Source organism: Clytia hemisphaerica, unplaced genomic scaffold (assembly GCF_902728285.1).
Source record: "Clytia hemisphaerica strain Z4C2 unplaced genomic scaffold, Clytia hemisphaerica genome assembly, whole genome shotgun sequence".
Classification (NCBI taxonomy): domain Eukaryota; kingdom Metazoa; phylum Cnidaria; class Hydrozoa; order Leptothecata; family Clytiidae; genus Clytia; species Clytia hemisphaerica.
In genome coordinates, this window is record NW_027103855.1 from 477,317 (window position 1) to 499,279 (window position 21,963).

The 21,963-nt window shown below is 36.8% G+C and overlaps 3 protein-coding genes across 3 annotated transcripts in view; 1 reads left to right on the forward strand and 2 right to left on the reverse strand.

Annotated features, from left to right (window-relative positions):
* Positions 1 to 21,963, reverse strand: part of LOC136808177 (protocadherin Fat 4-like) — a 51,788-nt gene that overhangs the window by 16,291 nt on the left and 13,534 nt on the right. The window contains exons 5-12 of the mRNA XM_067064715.1: positions 11,259 to 11,330; positions 10,866 to 11,011; positions 10,530 to 10,676; positions 10,344 to 10,430; positions 10,011 to 10,112; positions 9,623 to 9,742; positions 1,574 to 1,655; positions 1,317 to 1,435 (exon numbers count right to left, since the gene is read on the reverse strand). Coding sequence (XP_066920816.1) covers positions 1,317 to 1,435; positions 1,574 to 1,655; positions 9,623 to 9,742; positions 10,011 to 10,112; positions 10,344 to 10,430; positions 10,530 to 10,676; positions 10,866 to 11,011; positions 11,259 to 11,330 — 875 coding nt within the window. The remainder of the gene's footprint in view (positions 1 to 1,316; positions 1,436 to 1,573; positions 1,656 to 9,622; positions 9,743 to 10,010; positions 10,113 to 10,343; positions 10,431 to 10,529; positions 10,677 to 10,865; positions 11,012 to 11,258; positions 11,331 to 21,963) is intronic.
* Positions 6,990 to 8,972, reverse strand: LOC136808178 (solute carrier family 22 member 3-like). The gene has a single exon (XM_067064716.1). It carries the CDS (start codon positions 8,851 to 8,853, stop codon positions 7,231 to 7,233), a length of 1,623 nt encoding a protein of 540 aa, XP_066920817.1. The 5' UTR covers positions 8,854 to 8,972; the 3' UTR covers positions 6,990 to 7,230.
* LOC136808137 (hemicentin-1-like) lies at positions 12,513 to 21,926 on the forward strand. The gene is made up of 19 exons (XM_067064678.1): positions 12,513 to 12,682; positions 12,953 to 13,089; positions 13,590 to 13,907; positions 14,020 to 14,293; positions 14,451 to 14,705; positions 14,896 to 15,150; positions 15,293 to 15,544; positions 15,661 to 15,918; positions 16,154 to 16,411; positions 16,934 to 17,179; positions 17,415 to 17,672; positions 17,819 to 18,073; positions 18,593 to 18,850; positions 19,002 to 19,247; positions 19,366 to 19,623; positions 19,755 to 19,991; positions 20,208 to 20,342; positions 21,220 to 21,342; positions 21,529 to 21,926. Exons 1-19 carry the CDS (start codon positions 12,598 to 12,600, stop codon positions 21,924 to 21,926), a joined length of 4,506 nt encoding a protein of 1,501 aa, XP_066920779.1. The 5' UTR covers positions 12,513 to 12,597.

Here is a 21,963-nt window from a genome sequence, read left to right on the forward strand (position 1 = left end):
CTTCAAACCGATGATTTTATCAAAATGACCTTGAATGGTTTGCCTTGAAGCCACGAAAACTTTCTCGGTTTGGTAGCTAGGACTGCGAAAAATGCTGTTTTAAAATGGTGTACCCTAGCAGTGAACAGCGACAAAATTACCGGAAGCCGAAACACGGACTTAGAATCTGAAGTTGATCAAATTGCCGCACGGGCGGCACGCATCTAAGCAATCTAAGCAGTGGTTCTTCTGTTTTTAATGTTTATTTTGCTTTTAAATGGAAAAAAAATAGTTTGAACGGTGACAGAAAGGATCTTCATCGCCCCTTGACTTTTAACAGCAAGTATCAAGTATCAAATAAGGTCAATCAAAGAGGTTTTTGCAAGTCGCGCGGGCGGGAGGAGTGCTCTTTTAGTGGACGAAACTTACCTTGCAAAACCAAGTGGATATTCTATGATAAAGAAGTACGGAGGTAATCAAATTTTGTCGAATTTGTCAAGAAATAAATCAAAACTGCCGAAGAACCAACAAGCCATCTTTGTACATTTTTGTTTTTTTTTTATTTTTATCGAATAAAAATGTTCGATTGTTCGACGAATATCGTTCCATTTTATTAAGGCACCATTTACACTAGAATAACTAGAAGGAAAACAAGAGAGCGATGCGCGGGGCAGCGGCGGGTGCTGTGCCGCCGTGGATTATGTAATGTGTTTGGGTCATTGAGGCCTCTTACGACCCTGTCTCTATTAGCGGCTTTATTAGAAGAGGGATTTTTAGTGAGTCCCTTATTTTGCTAGCAACTTGCGAATTGAGGTGGAGTCTGGATCGCTTCGCAACCCTTATACAATACGGCTAGTTCTTCTCCAAGCATCTAAAGCCATTTGACGAGTCTTGACTTCTAACGTTTTGACACTAACAGCCATCAAATCCCGGGCAAACCCTGCATTTTGACCTCATCCAGGTCTTTCTGCAAAATTTTGCAGGGTGCAGGCCTGCAAAACGCTTTTGTACACAAAATCTAAAGTACAGACTCGAATTCACGCTTCCTGTAACGCGACTTGATGAACAGTTTTCTTATATTTACCGCGGACTTTAAGTCAGTAAAATAAATCTAATGACACTAACGAATGATCCGGAAAAACAACTCCGGGTAGGCTAAAAACAAGCTGCGACAAAAAAGACTCCGGAGTAACCCTGCGAGTGCATGTTTTGCAGGGGTGTCGCACTGCCCCTGAATAAAGCATACAGCGTAATTTACTTTCAAAATTTGATATCGATAAATAAAGAGTTGTTCTGTATTTGATAAAAACATAAAAACAAAACACATGAGTTCTTACCATGAAAACCAGGTTGAGCTCTTTGACCATCTCCCAATCGACCTCGCCAGTAAAATAGACTCCCCCGGTACCATTGCCGATTGTAAAAGAACCGTTGCGTAGAGCTGGTTTCTCTTTATCTAAAATCAAAAACAATCAAACCGTAATAAATTAAAATAACATTTCGATTCCAAAATAAAAATTATGTGCATAATATTGCCATTATAAACAGTTAGTATATACAGGGTGAGTATATCTATTAAATCATTTTATCATACCATGCTTGAGCGAGTAAGTAACGGTGTCATCCACGTTTACACTTTCGTTATCGTATACACGAAGCTGAGTAACAAACAATGCCTGTAAAATGGAAATTTGCAATAAGGAACAGAAAAGGTAGTTTAAGGGTAGTCAATTTAAGGGCTCTGATCATAGTCAGAATGTGTGTTAAGGGATTCGAAGATAAAATGTTTGTTTTGGGTTCCCTGATAGTTCGAGAGCTGTCGGCCTTTTTATTAGGTCATAAGCCTCAGAATTTTAACCATCCTCAAAGTGTTCGCCGTATCGAAAACTGTCAAAAAAGTTTTGTCAGATCGAACACTAGCGGTCTCTTTGATCTCCACGAGCCCAAAAAAGAGGTCGAAAAAGGGCTTAAATTTAGGTCATGAGCCTCATGGCTAAAATTTTACAGGTGATTAATACAACCCTTAAGGACAATGAAAATCGAAAATCTAACCAAGAAATCCGGTTCCTTGACCTGGTCAGATGCCCCTGAAGTTGAAAAATTTGAGAATTTTCGGGGGGTCGAAATTGACCCCCCTCTTAGACGAAACTTTCTATAGCGTTTGATCTACTCAATATTTAGCGATGAAATTTGGACAGTGTGTCCATAACATCCAATTACACTTTGTGGGAAATTTATGTCATTATTTGATGACGTCATTGTGTCGTAATGACGTCATCAGTTGCTCAAAATGGCCAAAATTTTAAGTTTTTCTTACTTTTTACTCGTTTAATTCAATTTTTCTATATATCAAATGCTCCCTTTTTCATTCTCCAGTGTGTCCATAACATCCAATTACACTTTGGGGAAAATTTATGTCATTTTCGATGACGTCATTGTGTCGTAATGTCATCATCAGTTGCTCAAAATGGCCAAAAGGGGAGTCATTTTAAGTTCATCTTACTTTTTACTCATTTTTTCATAACAGATACCACTTTTTCATTCTCAAGTGTGTCCATAACAAACATCCAATTACACTTTGTGGGAAATCTATGTCATTATTTAATGACGTCATTGTGTTGTAATGACATCATCAGTTGCTCAAAATAGCCAAAATGGGGACTCCTTTTAAATTTTTCTTACTTTTACTTATTTTATCTTTTCCATTCTCCTGAAATCTTTGAAATTATAAAGAACAGCTTGTTTGCATCGTTAGATACGGATACTTTACGGAACAGATCATAAATTAAAAGTTTCAGAATTTCACGGGTTAAGACCTATGATCGTGAGAGCTTCTTATCATTAAGGTATCTGTAAATCTTAGTCGTACAATGAAACAATTTATTATGATGCGCACAGTAATTTACCTACAAGTTATCGTAAGCTCAGCTAAAAATTAGACTTGAAAAATCAGACTCGAAGCCATTCCCTTAGCTCGCTTTTTTGTGATTCTGATAGCGCTAAGGATTGTACCAACGTCTGTCGTTAATAAGTGCTCTAAATTAAGATTACTTTAATTTACTTCAATTGGAGGCCCGAAGGGCAAGTAAGAAATCTCTTAGGTGGGAAAATGAAGCCACAAATTTCAAATCTCAAGCGCGTGACCCGCGTGGATTTCAGACAAACGCTGGGTTGATCCCGACAAACTACAGCGTAGATCTTAAGGCGATCTCAAGGCGATATAATGGTGATCTGTCATCACAGTGTAAAATTCATACACCGTGATATTCACGGCAAGTTCTTCTAGTTACATTAAGATATAAAACGTGAATTGTGGGAGTTCAACACCCTGTCTAACAGTCCCGGTGGAACATTTTCAAAAAGGGGGAATAAAAAGTTCTCTATTGAAAGCCCGACAAGGATAGAAATTCTATTATTCTCAGCTAAATCCGTTGGGGATGGTTTAGGTGACGAATTTTTACATTGACTTTCGAATGAGGTTGTATTCAAAAGTCAAAAACTGGTAAAACTTTGTTTGATCGTCAATTTTTAAGTGTCTTAATCTGGAATCCTCTGGAACCCTGCGTACTGGCCAAATTTGTCCAATTTGTCTCTCCAAATCCATATAACTTAACTAAAACAGCAGTTTCAATGTAATTTTACTATAAATCCTCGATTTGATGATTTTCTTTTAGCCTTATTTGCGATTTTCACAAATTTGGGCGTCATTTACGGCATAATCAGCGCAATGATATCAACTCATAGATTGGCGTACGTCTATAATTAAAAAGCTATATACTCTAGTTAGGCATTGGGTAAAATGTTGTGGGATCCGCAAATTTAGAGTCACTCCATTAGTTACTCCACGATGACTTGAAAATGCTGTAACCCAGAGATGTACTACACCAATCCTAGTCTCATTTTCAAAACGACTCGTAATGAGGAATCTTTATAAATTGAAAGATGCTCCCATTATTTACCTTAAGTGGTTCACAGCTCAAAATTCGGAATTTTCGCGTAATTTAATTTCACGGTTTAAGATAATTTTTGTTTACAATATGGCCTATTTTCTCGTTAAAAGACCAATTTTAGAGGTGATTTTTAAATCTTGAGGATATTAGTGTTCGGCGGAAATTCATAACGTGGATTTGTCAAAAAACCGCGAAATTAAATTCTGCAAAAATTTCTTCACTTATGTAGAGGTTCTGCATAAGGGAAGATTTCAATATCAAAGAAAAGAAACAGGTAAGAGAAAACAAAATACTGAATCACTGATTCAAAACTCGTCTGGCGTGTAAGAGGAAACCCAGAGCACCACTTCGTCTTTCAAACAGGCTATTTTTTACAAGCCCAAGGAGATAACAGGAGAATGAAAAAGGGGTATTCTTTGCCACGGAAAGTCATGTGACATATTTTTCAACCAATAAGATTTAATAATTCCGAGGGTAAAACAAACACTATGGTTTAACTCACTAAAAGATTATGCTTACTGAAAACACATAATTAATCTTTAGTAAGTGTTCTGTTGTACCCCAGTTCTGACGTCATGCCGTGGCGAAGAATAAAATAGGTAAAAGTAAGAAAAACTTAAAAATGAGTCCCCTTTTGGCCATTTGGAGCAACTGATCAGCGACTGATCAGCGACTGATGAGCAACTGATGACGTCATATTAACACAATGACGTCATAAAAAATGACATAAATTTTCCTAAAAGTGTAATTGGATGTTATGGACACACTGGAGAATAAAAAAGGGAGCATCTGATATATAGAAAAATTGAATTAAAATGAGTAAAAAGTAAGAAAAACTAAAGATTTTGGCCATTTCGAGCAACTGATGACGACATTACGACACAATGACGTCATCAAATAATGACATAAATTTCCCACAAAGTGTAATTGGATGTTATGGACACACTTGAAAACGAAAAAGTGGTATCTGTTATGAAAAAATGAGTAAAAAGTAAGATGAACTTAAAATGACTCCCCTTTTGGCCATTTTGAGCAACTGATGATGACATTACGACACAATGACGTCATCAAATAATGACATAAATTTCCCACAAAGTTTAATTGGATGTTATGGACACACTTGAAAACGAAAAAGTGGTATCTGTTATGAAAAAATGAGTAAAAAGTAAGATGAACTTAAAACGACTCCCCTTTTGGCCATTTTGAGCAACTGATGAGCAGCCGATGACGTCATTACGACACAATGACGTCATCGAAAATGACATAAATTTTCCCCAAAGTGTAATTGGATGATATGGACACATGGAGAATGAAAAAGGGAGCATCTGATATATAAAAAAATTGAATTAAAATGAGTAAAAAGTAAGAAAAATTTAAAATTTTGGACATTTTGAGCAACTGATGACGTCATTACGACACAATGACGTCATCAAATAATGACATAAATTTCCCACAAAGTGTAATTGGATGTTATGGACACACTGTCCAAATTTCATCGCTAAATATTGAGTAGATCAAACGCTATAGAAAGTTTTGTCTAAGAGGGGGGTCATTTTCGACCCCCCCGAAAATTCTCAAATTTTTCAACTTCAGGGGCATCTGACCAGGTCAAGGAACCGGATTTTTTGGTTAGATTTTCGATTTTCATTGTCCCTAAGGGTTGTACTTATCACCTGTAAAATTTCAGCCATGAGGCTCATGACCTAAATTTAGGCCCTTTTTTTACCTCTTTTTTGGGCATCTGACCAGGTCAAGAAACCGGATTTTTTGGTTAGATTTTCGATGTTCATTGTCCTTAAGGGTTGTATTAATCACCTGTAAAATTTTAGCCATGAGGCTCATGACCTAAATTTAAGCCCTTTTTCGACCTCTTTTTTGGGCTCGTGGAGATCAAAGAGACCGCTAGTGTTCGATCTGACAAAACTTTTTTGACAGTTTTCGATACGGCGAACACGTTGAGGATGGTTAAAATTCTGAGGCTTATGACCTAATAAAAAGGCCGACAGCTCTCGACACGTTTAACAAAAAAACGCTTTTACAAGTTGTTTGGTTATTTATCCTGTCAAGAGTAATTAAGAATTCAGTTACAAAAATGACGCTCTGAACTTTAAAAAGACGTTAATAAAATAATATATTACCCTCTTAATCAAAAAGTGCTAAGTTTTAATGGGTAATTAACCTTTTTGTTTCAAACTTTTTAAAATCTCTTTTTACTTGGGTTAAAAGATACACCATCTAACGTAGCTACATCTAACGCAAATCTTTTTTCAAAATGTTTTTTCTTGGCCGAAAATAAGGCCCTTAAAGGTTGAAATACTCTTCTTCGCAAAAGTCTTCATTTTCTTCTTCATCAATTTTTTTCATTGCAATTTTTAAATTTTCAGATTCAGGAATATATTTTATACATGGCAAATATGAAAAATCCAGGTGTTCGTGATTGTGGTATCACTTCTGTTACACGCTTTTTATCTAAAATCCCTTCTAAATTATGTCCCGTTACTCTGTACTGTACAGGAGCTTCGGGAAGTATAACAGACGTTTTATGATGGTTCCTCAAATTAATAGGCACTTCCAAAATGACTGATCTTCTATTTTGATCAAGTAACGAAACCGAAGCCGATATCATAGGACGAAAATTAAGCGAATGATTCTCCTGTCAATGCAGATGAGACTAAATGATATCCATTTCAGCAGCACTTGCAGTATTAATTCGATTTACTTGTTTTCCAAAAAAATGAGATTAATGAAACTAATTCAAAAACATTTCAAAAGATCATATGAAAGGTCATCCCCTAAAAGTCTGGAAAGGTAACCTTTCTTCAACTTTAAAAAAATGCTTTTTACAAACTCTCCTGAACAATTATTTTTGCAATAAGATATCAAAATTTATCCCTTATAAAAATAATTATGAAGTAATACCGTCAATTCTCTAATTTAATGCGACCAATGAAATAATTATTTTGGAGGTGCCGCACTCATAATGGGAGGAAATAAATTACTTTGAACCTGACTTTCCTATTGCACTAAAAATTAGAGGAAAATGTCAGTTCATCCGCACTAAATTGGAAGAATGAAATAAATTTTTTTTAAACCACACTATCATTAGAGGAAAAATATGACCTTTACCTTATTGAACAAGAGGAAAATCAGAAATAGGTTAAAAAGTGTCCGCACTAAATATTTAGTGTAAATAAATTGGTCCAAATTTGTCAAAACAATTTATCCGCATCAATTAGACTCACTAAATTAGAGAAATGACGGCACATATAATACACCAAAGTATGTTAACCATTTGACTATTTCATATTGTATTTGCATTTTCAAAGGTTACACATTTGTTTTTCACGTCAAATCTGCTCTCCTTCATCGAAACCCCTTTTGTTTCCGGTAAAAAATAACAGCTAATTCCCGCTAAAAACCCTAGCGATCCCATGACATAAAATGGTAGTTGAAGCAAAAGGTTCGACAAACCCTTGGCAACCCATGGTGCACTTGCAGCTCCAATGTAAATACAAGTAGACATGAGACCCAGGGCTACCGATCGCAAATTTGTCGGATACGCTTCCACGGCCAATGTCATGATGGAGTTGAAGGAGATGCTGGCGAAGAATTTACCGAGGATTCCACAAGTGATGCGTAACGCTCTCAAAGTTTTCGAATTGTTTGGTGCAAAAGCTGAAAGAAATGTAAGCACACCAGATATGGTCAAAGGGATGGAAACAGCTTTTTTCCTTCCAAAACGGTCACAACAATTGGTGGCGAGAGCGTTTGCAGGGAAGTCGACGAGGTTGATCAAGAAGAAGTTCAGGGAAATCGATCCTGTGCCGAGGTTGCTGGACGCCAGGGATAATCCGAAGAAGACTAAAGAGTTTGTAAACATGACGAACATGAGCAGAAGTGTGGTCGCTGCAATTTCTTTGGGCCGAAACAAATCAAAAGGGTTCGTTTTTGATTCCACTTCAGTATCACTGACAACTTTGGACAAAGTCATTGACGAGTCCAATTGACGTCTGTTCCATTTAGCGATTCGCTGAAAGATCTCCACGGCCTCATCAGCTTTCTCCTTCAATCTTAACCATCGCACAGATTCAGGAACGAAGCGATATATTACCATCAAAATAAAGTAGGGAAGAGAACATGTCCAGATAAGAATTTTCCACGACGTGATAAAGTATGCTTTCAAAGAAAGGGCACATAATGCAACGGAATAGAACTGCCAAAACAAATTTCCAGCAAAAGCTCGCTTCTTATTTCCAACAAACTCGGTCAACATAACAAATAAACAGAGAACGGATGGCGTGAAAAATCCTGAGCAAAATCGCAACACGATGAACCAGATAATACTGGGCATGAATGATGACAAGAAGTTCATAAGAGTGATCAGAAAACAACATACGAAAACAACTTTCTTCCTGCCATAGTTATCACTGTACCATCCAAGAAAGATGGCTCCAATAATGGCGCCAAGGAAGACAACTGATTGCGCTAGGTTCACCATCCACCCCTTGCCGCATGCAAGGTCGAACGCTGTGACGATTGAAAATTCGTTCGTTTGAGTGTACTCCCAGCCCGATCTTCGCATTTGACAACGCCGTATATCTTGAGGAGAAAATGTCCCATTAAAATGACAAATGGAGCTGTTTGCGACACATCGCCATTCGGGGTCGACAGCGGTAAACACAATTATGAAGTCGTTCAAAGCGAAAGGGAACAACATAATGCCCAGAAGAACGGTAAGCAGTTTTTGAAAACACCCATATTCACCGACAACATCCAAAAACCCGTCCACGTTTAACTCCTTGGTGGCTTTTGGTGAAGCATTTATAAATGTAAGAGGCCCGTTGTTGTCAACGACTTTGCCTTGAGTGCCTGAAGCTTCTTCGAAAGCTGGCGAATTCTCTATTACTCCACTTCGTTGTTCCATAGCTACTCTGAATGAACATTGTCCAATAGAGTAACAATTTTATTCTACATCTGGTGTAGTGTCTAATCTATAGGTTTCCCAGACAATAAAACAAGTGTTAAATAAGCCAAGAAGCCACTTTAAATATCATAAGTGGTTTTGATAGAGAAATTTCAAAATCTTGTCCAGATGAACCAATATTTATTTGCTATCAGTCACATACATATGTGCTAAATTCAACCAACATGTTTTATGCGTTATTTTATGAGTTATGAAATTCGAGTATGGTCATTAAAAACGGTTTCGGTCAACAACAAAAATTCATTTGTAACCCTTTCTCACTATGACCAGTACATGACTTGATACTCCCGTCCATCAAGGCCTTGGCAAGGATTGAGACCAGGGGGAGGGGACCGCCGGGGCCAAATTCCTATGAAAGTTCATTTATTAGGCTTATGTTTTTAGGCATTCTGTAAGATGTGTTGCTGGCAGGGAAAAATTACTAGGAAACATTTCACCCCTTAAAAATGCTAACTTAATGCTTTTACTGTCTTTTACCCAAAATTTTCAGTTCACCTAAAATACTTTCAAATAGGGGACACCTAAATACTAAAGATTATCTTAATTTCTAATGGGCCTAAAATAGATTAGTCTAACAATTAGTGGTCAAGCAAGCAAGGTTTTACGTCTGAGACGGAGAATGGATTTTACACAGCAAATAGCTCATACTGTAGTCTTAAAATTGTAAATATAATTATTAACAGATTGGAAATAAATAAATTTATCTTACATCAGTATAGGTTCCTTCGACAAGTGATGCGTTATAAAAGGTCTGCTCGAATACAGGGCCTTGGTCATCCACATCAGACACATGGACTGTCAACGTTGTGTTGCTATTGAATTTGCCATCCTAAATAAAAATATCAGTGTTTCGTAGTCGAAAGTAGGAACATTTCATTTGCAAATAACAACCATGCTAACGGGACAAATAATTTCTATTGACTTACAATACCAATTTCACCGTTAAAAACACCTTTAATTAAGATTTTAATCCCTTGAAAATGATTATTCTCAAATTACTTTACATTACAAGGAAGTATATTTAGGAGAATTGGATAAGTTAAGACCTCTGTTTCGAAAAATCATCGAAGAAATTTTCCCCAAAGTTAAAATCTTACTGTAACAAACACAACTAGTTCATATTTCGTCTCTTGCTCAAAATCTAACTTCTTCTTGGTTCGAATTTCGCCACTGAACCGGTTGATTTCAACCATTTCATTCTGAAAATACGACAAAAATAAATTTATGTTTTGCAACATCCTTGTCTTTTTCAACAGCTGAATTATCTGTAGGATAACAGAATTAAAAAAAAAGAGTTTTGAAATCCAAAAACGTAATAAACTTTTTATAGACAGATTTTGAAAATACCGCTTAGATAATTTGGTTAAAATGAGATTTGTGACCATTCCATTCAAATACACAAAAATGCAAGCGAAAGTGTGTTAGTTCACCTCATCTTGGAGCGAGTAACGGATTTGCTGTAACCCATCTAAATCATTTGCTGTGACGCGTATAATTAGCCCTCCAATCGGCAAATCCTAGAAATACAATGATGAAGAAATCATTTCAGCAGCATAACGTTTCGCTTGCTCAAAAATTGTAAGCGTATCAAGAGTTTTCGTTAACTGATGACAAACCTCTGGAACTGTGGTGGTATAATTCATGTGGTTGAACAAAGGAGGATTATCATTTTGATTGATGATGATCAACACCAGCTCCAATTCCACCTTCAAATCCACCTCTGTGTAAGCGTTCGCTGATAAACTGTACACGCTCTTCAATACCTGTAAAAGTTTACGTAACAGCGTTCGTGTAATCGTTGAATATAGTATACATATAAGAGCTAAAATATTATTACAGTTTGCTAAAAGTTTCTTCCCAAGATTTAAAGAACACTCTTTGGTTTCATTTCGCGAGCAGTGACACTAAACATTATTTGAATCAAAAAAAGCTCGTGTGCTTATCAATCATACCTCGCTATCAAAAACTATTTTGTTGTAGATGCGACCACTATCGGGTTCAATTGCTACAAGTTCTTGTTCATCAATTTCGTAAATGACATTTAGTCTTTCACCTTCCAATTCATTGGATATCGCACTGATCTTACCAAGAGTAGAATCTGAAATCAAAAAGCTCTGGTTTAGATGACACACTTTTTGCCTTGCTTATTCTAATTGTGAAGTAAAGTTGACTGAGAGTGAGCAGAAAGTTGTTTCTATAAACCGGAGATAAAAAGCATTACAAATCAATGTACCCTATCCAAATCACTCACTGGTTCAGATTACCAACTTCTGTCGCTATTACATCATTTCCGGAGTAGCCTGACACCGACCGTTCAACTTCCATGAGAAAAGTCTGAAACTTACTATAAGGTAGGTTTTCCGGTGTTTCGATGATGTAAGGATTTTTTGTTACGAAAGTCACGCTGCATTCAGCACCTACGGTAAAAGTTGAAAATATAAAAATGTAAAGTAAAGACTGATAGCGCTAGGTCTCGTTTGTTCAAGAAGACGAAAATTTTTGAACTTACGTTGAAAGACAACCGTGATAAAAATTATTTGCGAGAATTTCATGGTAATTGAATATACCCACGATTTCCAGTTAAATTAACTAAAACCTAACGAAATTTAAGCTTGAACCATTTTAGACTCTTTTTTTTTTCAAAAATTGATTATTTTGTAGAAAACCTTTTAAGAAATTTTCATTTATTTTTCATAAATATTTAACATCTCTAATAAAAAGAACTGGACTTTGATAAAAGGTAACTGGTAGCCTACCGCTGTGAAAGAAAACAGGACGTAGGAAAACAGTAAAAGGAAATTGGAATTTCTTTTCAAAGGAACTGATTATTTTAAGAACTGTATTTTGATTAATCATGCATTTACAGGGTCCTTTACACGATTTCCAAGGTATGATTCTAAAAGCAATATTTTTCACTCAAACATCAATCAATAAGTTACTTCATCCCAGACTTTGGTATAGACTGAATCGGCAAAATCCAGTCAGACACTATCTTCAACCAAATCTCCAACAAGCTACCTGTTCCTAACTGACATAATTTTCATCCACGTAATAAAAACAGACATGAGACTATGCGGAGGTCCAAACGGGAACACTAAAAGCCTTGGAGCTAAGCAAGGTGTTACTAAATCATCCGGTACATATTTTTTTTAGAAATGAGTGATCGTGGGTGAAAATGACGTCATACGGAATCGGTCTTTTCTTTAGATAGACTCACTTTTAGTACGACAAGCTAGATTCTTTAGAGGGATTTCAGTCTCGACCTTGGCGTTCTAAAGTTATAGGTCATAGTCCCATCCCGAATACTTGTATTCTTGCTCATACGGGATGCAGTTAAATACTCTCTAGAAATGTATTTTGAAAACTTTCATACACCTGTCGAGTCTTAGTCATGTTGTTAATTTCGAAGGTATTTATGTATTTAATTTTGTTTTACTTTTACAAAAATGCAATTTCTTTTTGACAAGTTTCTCCAAACTGTCAAACGCCCAAATATAACCAAACAAATGATTTGATTCTGTCTCTTTGTACTTTCTTAACACTTTAACACATTTAATGAATATTTTCAGTTTTATAACTTTGAATGCCGTAGCGACGATAAGGTTGTTAGACTCGAGAAAATACCCTTGAAACAAGGTCAAAGAAGAGCTAAGTCTTTAAATCTTTTCTCGGGTTTTATGCAAAATGCTTGAGTTACTGTTAGTCGTTTTAGCAACAGTTCAATTACATTTTCACGATGTTCTTGCATCACCCGAAATCAAAGTAACAGGTACTGTATAAAGTACAATTTTAAATAATACGTAGCAGTGGGTAGCCATCTCGTTTCGTCGCATCTTTCATCTGTCATCGCATCGATTGGACGCATGTGATTAGTTGGAAAATAATTTTGAAGATTTCCACCAGTTGAAGTCGGCCGAATATTATTTTTGTTTCTGTGCTTTTTTTACGTCAAAATAGTTCGATGTTTTTCTCATCCTACTTTCGTCTCAATACTTATAAATGCATTATTCAAACCATTCGGTTCTTTATTTCTTTATAGATTTATGGACGCAGAATTTCTACAACTTCACAAGTGACACTGTCGAGATTTTAAAAGGAAAAGATGACGCCTCACACAAAGTTCCTTCGCTCCCCATCTTCATTCCGTATTGTACCAACCTTGCAACGGAGGTCTACGTAAGTTAAATATCCCACCACTGAGATAGGAAATAATCATATGACCATTCATGCAAGAACTTCCTCTATTAAATGGAGAAAATCAAAGAAATGTTCCTATTCCAGATATTTTTAGACTGCATGCATCTCCAAATTAGTTTTGATATATCAAAACTTATCAGAGGGGATATGCGCAGCCTAAGATATTTTGCACTCAATATGAATTTGCGTTAGACATGTAGATTAGAGGCACGTTATACTTGAAGGACCAGGGAGGCCCTTCCACTTAACCCTTTACATGTCACTGTGAATGACTCCCTTGTTAAAGCAGAAACAATATTCATTGAGCAGAGAGCTCTCTAATCTATGACTACCAGAAATAAAAGGCTTTCGATTGTTTCCATTAAGTCACTGGCATAGAAGAGAGTTTAAAACGAGACCCCGATACTATGACGCTTCGGATCACTTGGTCATGGAAGAACAATGCATTAAACCAGACATTATCATTCAAACTATTATAGGTATGTACTAATGGCGTGCTAGGTTTAAATCGAAATGAATGTCCCTTTAAACCGCAAGCATATGGGGCTGAAATCTCTTCACAATGGCCCCTCATTGCACCCTTTTACGCCGATCTAACGTTCAACGACCCTTCAGACGGTAAGCCACCTCCATATTTGGGCTACGGTGTGTTCACCATCGGCTCTACAATGAATCACGTGGTCAAGCGAGCGAAAGATGACGTCAACAATTATTTGAAAACGACAGATTTTGAAGCGATTCAAGTGGTGGTTGTGACCTGGTTCAATGCAAGGGCGCCTTTTGGTTCGAACGGAGAGGTAAGAATGGCTGTTTCTTTGGTATGACAAATCTCGACTCGAACGATCAATTTGTTTTGCGTAAACTTCTATCTGGTCAAATATTGAAGACAATTTCCCTTTAATTCCATAGGGTGTGACTTTTCAATCGGCCATCATAACAGATGGTATGCGAAGTTTTGTGAGGTTCAGTTATGGTAACATGCAATGGACTGCCAACAAAAATGTTCAAGTTGGATATAAATTTCCATCATTGAGAGACAACTGTAAAGTCTCATTCAATATCCCTTTGAGTGGTCATGGCAACTTAAAATTTCCTTTGGATAAAATCGACGGGAATATTGACTCGAAAGGAGTGTGGATGTTTCAAATTTCTTCATTGAGAAGCCCTATTGATGAAGTTAACGGTAAGTATTTTCAACTTTCTTTTGAAAGGTTCTCGATTCTCTTTTTTTCATCAAATATAAGTAGTAAAACTCCCAAATCGTATCGCACATTAGGTTTTGTGTTAACTTTCGCAGCTTTATACATTATAACGTACATTACTTATTTTTCATTGTTTAGATCTGGATGTGACAATCATAACATTTGCTTCAACAAAATTGAAATTCGGCGAGCCAATTGTTCTGGTCTGTAAAATATCCTTCTATAGTTCACCCGTCTATAAATGGTACCAAAACTCTCAGATTGTCGAAGGGCAAAACAAACAGGTTTTTGAAAAGGCTGCAGACACAGAAAGTGAAGGGACTTATCGTTGTGAAATTTCTATCAATGGAAAAAGCAAAAAATCTGAAAATTCACTTGACCTCAACGTTTTCTGTGAGTAAACCTTTCTAATTGATTTCGGTGAAAATATTCAAAATTACCGTACCTCCCCGTACTTTAATAGGCCATCTAATTACGCACCTCACGTTCCCTCTAAGATTTTTCCATCAAAATGTGCAGGGATCATTTTGTAGCCGAAAGATTTCATAAGATTTGTTAAAAATCTAAGATATTTTTTTTTCAGACTTGTTGAAACCAAATATCATTGTTAAACCATCCACCAACCTCGTCCAATCAGAAAGCCTGCTCTTATCATGTGACGTCCAAAGTTCCAAGCAACCTATGTTCGTGTGGTTCAAAGACGACAAACTTTTACAAGCAACTGAAAGTTATCTGTATTTCCATCAAGTGACCAATGAGAATGCTGGCAAATATCACTGCAAATGTCGCTCATCTGTGAACGAGGTTGTATCAGATGAAGTTAACATCAGTGTGAAGGGTATGAAAAGTTGTTTTCTCGTAATTCTTAAACGTCGTTCGTATGGTGTATGAAAAGGTTCAATTCCTCTGTAGATAAAGGTACAATGGATTCTTTACTCAAAGAAGAAGGTATTCTTTTCAATGTACATTTTTTTTATCAGGAATAAAAGTTCCCGTAGTGACATCATCACACAGTGGTCCAATAGACGAAGGGACGGACGTCACGTTGACGTGTACAAGTGAAGTTGAAAACATTCAACTGTCATGGCATACGAAAACAAAAGGCCTTGTTCACACTGGCGCAGTTTACAAGATGGAGAAAATCACTTCAAAACAAACTGACGAATACTTCTGCAAATCAAAACTCGATTCAAATGAGGTATCTTCAAACGTGATCAAAATTCAAGTCAAATGTAAGGATTTATTGTAATTCCATGTATTATTGTACCCTATTCTGGTTACTTTTTTATCTTGTTTGGATTAAAGCTATACATGCAAGTATGATATGCTTTTTTTGACATTTTTTTAGATTGCCGAGTACCCTTTCTATCAGCAGTACCATCCAATGAAGTAACCCTGGGTTCTTCCATTCAATTGACATGCGTGATAGACGCCTTCCCTTCAATAAAAAAATACATATGGCACAAAAATTCGGTATTTTTGAAGAACACCACAGAAAACTCTATAACTGCTCTGATGAACAACGTTGAAGACCAAGGGCAATACGAATGCGTGGTATCGTGCTCGGAAAAACTAGAGAAAGCTAAACTGAATGTAAAAACAAAATGTGAGTCCCTTATTACATGACAGAATAAGCATATTAAAACATTTGAAACCGCAATAAAGTGTCCTCAACTAAACCCTGAAACTTTCAATAATTGTGAAGTTTCATCTTCAAATCTTACTCATCGTTCAGTACTAAGATGGGTAGATTTGTTAGACCGATTAGCTTCATTCATACCCACCAAGTAGCCTTATTGTGACTTCTCACAATAGCATAAAACTTTGTAATCTCTCTTTAGACTTGGGACAAGCTGTACTGACCATCCAACCAGAAGGATTTAAGAAACGATATACCAGTATCCTTTTGATATGCCAGGCAACTGGTTACCCAACACCATCAATTACGTGGTATCACAATAACCAAAAAATTGAGGGTGAGACGTCCAAGCATTTGACAATCTCTAACGCAGCCAGCCAAGATGAGGGGGAGTACTATTGCAACGTGGAGAATGAGGTTGGAAGGAAAACAAGTGAAAAGAAACAAGTCACCTTATCCTGTAAGTTATTGAAAATATATCCGAAATTGCCCTTTTTGCCTAAATCAGCCCTAGAGATTAGAAAATGCTGTTGACTTGAAGTTTTGAAATGTGCTAGGCATTGATAATAAAATTTACAGCCAACATTTCAGCAAAATCAGGCCACCGGTTATGCTGAAAGTGAGCATTTTGGGTAAAATACGGACCAGTCTGTACAATACCAACTCACGTGACCAAATGGAAATTTTGCATAACTTCTTAGAGGGTAAATATCTACCACTAGTAAACATTGCAAGTCAAAAGCGCCAAGAGGTCCGGCAGAGGGTCAACGTGTATTTTACAGACCGGTCTGCAAAGTACCAAATACTCATGGGACCAAATTTTTCCTTTACTAGTCTCTTTTATTTGACAATGATGAAGGTGAAGATTTCAAGCTTTTTGCGCATATTTTTGTAACTCTATAAAGTGGCCATAAAAACAACCCGCAATGATTCAGTAGCTGGCTACTACGTGTAGCTTTCTATAAGCTTTTCAATCTTTCAGATCTCGATAATCCAGACATCACATTAAGCAAGTCCACACTGATCGAAGGGGAATCAGTCACATTGACCTGCTCATCACAATCCTTCCCACAATGCACTTTCAAGTGGAAAAGAAACGAGCAAATTATTTCTACCAATCGTCAACTGATTATAAAGAGATTATCACAATCATCGAATGGTCTTTATGTATGTGTTGTGACCAATGAAGTGGGTTACGAAGAAAAAGCCATCAATATTGTCGTCAAATGTAAGGGGTTTTTTCATGTTAAGGTATAACTTGAATACTTCACTAGATAACTCTTCGCTAGAAAACACTAGAATTTAAAAATTTGAAGTTCCCGGATTTTCACAAAAAATCAATTTTGTGATTGAAAAAAATCAAGAAATTTGGAAAAACTTCTTTCAACAATTTAGATTCAAGACAATGGGTTTTTATTACACTGACTTCAATAAATCTTCGAGCCATATTTCTAACACTTCAGATATGACAAGTCCAGCCGTTACCTTATGCCCTGAAACATCTCATCTGGCTCTCGGTACAAACACCACATTAAATTGCAACGTGCACGCGTCAAATATTGACCGAATACAATGGCTGAAAAACGAAAAAGTGTTGGCATTGAACTCCACAAAACTTTCGCTAAAGAACATCTCACTTAACGACGAAGGGAATTACCGTTGTGTAGCTTATGGGGCATCCCAAAGTAAAACCTCACAAGTCATTCAATTATCAATTGCATGTAGGTCTAACAAACGTTTAGCATTTTAGCATTTCATTTTAAGAATTTTTGAAATCGGAAAAAATGAACACTAACGAGCATAAGAGGACTTTTCGTGAAAAAAAAGCTTAGATATTAATAGTAATAATGCTTTGTTATGTCAACAGATCTTAAGGAAGTCACAATCAGTATCAACAATTCACAACCAAAGAGCCATGACACAATCAAACTTACTTGCGTCGTCAAAGGTTTCCCTCGACGATTCAATTTCCAATGGCGGAAGGGTGGAGAGGTTATCCCACAAGCAAAAGGATCAGTTTTAATTTTGAACGATGTCAGTGAGAAGGATTCTGGTTTCTATGAATGTGTGGTGGAAAATGAGGGCGGTGTGGCGACGTCAGGCAGCACTATCAATGTTTACGGTAACCCTTTATTATTATTCTTTTGTTATCAGAATAATAAAAGGTGTTAATAGTGTGGAAACAACGTGGTTGTAGCCATCACACCAAGACAGTATTGTATATTTGTAATTGGCGGCTTTATTTGAAGAAAATAATGCTGAAATTAATCTTCAAATGGGCTTCTCCAGAAAAAAAAACCGTGTACCCCCTGTTGAGGAGGTCCATCATTTTGTGGCTGGAAATGCTGCAACCACCTGGAATTCCAGGCAATTTCAGGCTTAAACCCCTCTGGAATTCTGAATTTTAGTAGGATTTAAAAGGCTACCCCCATGGAATTCCAGTTATTTTTGACAGATTTTTGTATCTCCCTATGGAATTCCGCCACATAATCAAACCTTACCCCCCTTGGAACGGAAATAGACCTCCTCAACAGGGGGTATACGGTTTTTTTTCTGGAAAAGCCCAATAACTTATTTCAATATAAGAAAGCAATGAAGCAGAAATCATCAAATTATCAAATCACTATATGTCTTTCTTTAGCTTTGTCAATACCAACCCTGAAGATTGAACCTGGCACTACACTGAAGAGGGGTCAGTTTGCTTCTCTGATTTGCTCCACTCATGCGAGCAGCAAGGATATCGAATACACATGGTACAAAGACGGGAGGGTTCTCCCTTGGAATGGAAGAGAAAACTTCTTACAGAGTGTGGATGTGAATGAACAGGGAGAATATAAATGTTCGGCAGACGATGGAAGACAAAAGAAAATTTCAACAGTTATTCAGCTGACAGTTATATGTAAGTTTTAGACACCATCCCTTAGAGTGTAAGCTGAACAGTGAGATTTTCATTGCATGTCATGTTTCTTAAAGAATGTTCTTGGTTTGGCCTCATACACGTAATTCCACTTTTATTATTTACAGTCTCTACTTAATTCTTGTTTTCATAGATCTGGAGAAACCAAGCATCGTCAACACAACAGCGACAGTGGTAAATGGAAGCACTCAATATTTTAAATGCGACGTGAATGGAACCTCTCCCATACAATATCGATGGATGAAGGATGGAAAGATCATCGTATCCAACCGTCAGCTCGTTTTGAAAGAGGTTAGGCCAGATGATGGAGGACAATACACTTGTATTGTAAAAAATGAAGCTGGCGAGGAGACAGTCGATCTGCAGATTACTGTTCAATGTAAGATTATTCGAATAACTTTCAATGATACCAGCTATGCCTTACTAAGGGTTTTGCTGATTATTTCAAGCTTCATTTTGGTAGATACACTAATTTTCCTTGGCTTCTTCCTTTTTAGATATTTCAAAGGTTGAACTTTCCATTGAACCATCTGCCACAGTTAATGAAGGAGACACTGTACTGATGTTCTGCAAGGTCAAATCTCCACAACCTGTCATTTATTTGTGGTATTTCGAAGATAACATCTTACAAGACAACTTGCAAAACAAAATCATCAACAGTGTACAGTTGAAGAATCAAGGGAAATATCGATGTGTTGCCAAACATCCAATGATAGGAGAAAAGACAAGCCCTTCAAAAGAGATCACAATCAACTGTAAGAAATTCTATCAAAAATAGTCCGAATTCCTAGACAAGGAGCTTTTCTTATTCTCTTGAACTCCATCTCGCCATATAAGATATGTAAATATTAGTAGCAACGTACACGTACAGTTGTTTATTCTTCAGACCTTCAGCCACCGATGATCACCATAACCAACACTTCCATAACCTCAACGCTGAACTGCTCCACCAGAGGTTCACCGCATCCTTCAATCAGGTGGATACGCAATGGTGTGCAAGTATCCAGTAGAGCTGGTCATGTCATTAATAGAAAGGATTATCACAAAGAGATCACATTGCTTCATTGTGAAGTGGAAAATGCGGTTGCCAAACTGACGTCCCATGTTACCGAAGAGAAAAAGTGTAAGCGTCAACCATTTGCCGTATATTTGTGTTTAGATTTTCGTGTCTTTCTGAAAATTATAATAGCTGAATTTGATTTAAACACCAAAAACTGTCGATACTTTCGATTAAATACTATCAAAGAAATAATAAATTCCAACACTGCTTTCACCACAATCGTATGTGAGGGGTGTGAATGTAAAACGTTATTGGTTTTTTCAAAAATTTCTTGCTTAGATTTGTCAACGCCACAACTTTCTAGACGTCCATCAGGTGACGTCATCGAAGGACAAACGATTCTGTTGTTCTGCCAAGTGGACGGTTCAGAACCAATCACTTACTCATGGTTCCACAAAGATGTTCTGATTGCAGGTATGTCGTGTATTGCAAAGGCAGCCTCGCGAAATAAAAGGGAAAGAGGCCAAGACTAGAAGCTTTTACTTCTTTTTTTCTGCTAAAAATTTTCCTGCTAGGATTGAGATGACGTTGTAGAGACATGAATGATCTTTAACTCCTTTTGCCTCAAAGGGAATAGAATCTACCACACTGCCGTTTAATTTTGTGTATATCTCAACGGAATTTGAAAATTTTGACTTTTGATAAAATCTTATCATGAAGGATTGCATGTGTAAATTTTTGGGATCATAGGTTATCCGTAACATTTCCACATGCACTTTTTACAAAGAAAATTATTTTTATCATAATAGTAGGGGGAAATTTGTTCGTTTTTTTGAGGTCGCTCGACTTTTTTAGTCAAAGCACTTGTTATACATTTTTGGAAAGCTAAGGGGTAGGGGAATCAAAATAACTTGGGTGCCAATTTTTTTTCGGACACTTTGGTGTGATTTTCGGACAAATACGACGGTCTCAGGCAAAAATCATAGGGTGAAAAATTAATGAAAATTTCAGCTTGAGAAAACGGAGACCTGTTGTATATTTTTGGAAAGCTCTCAGAAAATTAAGATTAGTGATATATTGCGAGTATAGGTGATTTCTTTACCTAACTCGAGATATTAATCCTTAAAAACAGTGTTTTTCAGTGTTTTTCAGCCAGAAACAGCTGTTTTGTCCAGTTTTTGCGCTTTCGGAAGCTGCACTGATTCCCATAGTCAAAGCTTTTTCAGATAAAAAGTCGAGGGTGGAAGATTCTACACCCCCTTGGGCAAACATCAAACAAGCTTTGGATCAATAGGTTAAAATGTTACACTTTACGAGGTATTATGTATTTTATGCCCCTATTTCTTTCCAGGAAATAGTTCTTGGTATGTGCTGCAGAACGTGAGCACTTCAACGAATGATGGAGGTTATCGTTGCACTGCATCCAATGATGCTTCAACCAAATCTTCAAAAACACTCAGCATCGACGTTCATTGTAGGTTCTTATTTAAACTAACGAAAGAATACTGTAGGACTCGTATACAGTGGATTGATTCATACATTATTTTCTCATTATCATTATTATCATTCACTACTCACTATTATTGGTCTTAATTCCCAGAAAACGAGAACCAACAAGAAAAGAGGCTTTTAGAATTATTTTTCTTTTACTTATGTTTAGATCTCAGACTACCAACCATTATAAGCACGCCAACACTCCGCGGATCTTCTTCACTTCTTGAAGGGAGTAGCATCACGTTATCTTGCAGCACTGATGGGAAACCCTCACCCACAGTCACATGGCACTTTCAAAATAAACAACTCACATCGCTGTCAACCTTGACATTATCTGACCTCTCGCCAGAACAAAGTGGGACATACCACTGCACGGTTGAGAACAACCCTTTAACTCATTATTCTCAGATTGGTATTCAAATCACTAGTGAGTACTGCTATTTGAAATTTGAATCCTGTATAATTATCTCATATCCAAACTTTGACTGGATCCGGCTATACAAGATATGTCATTTCTTACATATCAGCGATAGGGAAATCTCAGTTCAGGTCAAAACTACCTAGATTAAACAAGCGAGTAAATACCAACATGTTCAGGGTC

What these genes read in the sequence shown, in the direction of transcription:
- LOC136808178 (XM_067064716.1), bottom strand. Translation starts at nt 8,853, where the DNA reads ATGGAACAACGAAGTGGAGTAATAGAGAATTCGCCAGCTTTCGAAGAA.
- LOC136808137 (XM_067064678.1), top strand. Translation starts at nt 12,598, where the DNA reads ATGCTTGAGTTACTGTTAGTCGTTTTAGCAACAGTTCAATTACATTTT. An exon ending in CCCTATTGATGAAGTTAACG is followed by an intron (nt 14,294 to 14,450) that starts GTAAGTATTTTC and finishes TTCATTGTTTAG; the next exon opens with ATCTGGATGTGACAATCATA. An exon ending in AGTTAACATCAGTGTGAAGG is followed by an intron (nt 15,151 to 15,292) that starts GTATGAAAAGTT and finishes TTTTTTTATCAG; the next exon opens with GAATAAAAGTTCCCGTAGTG.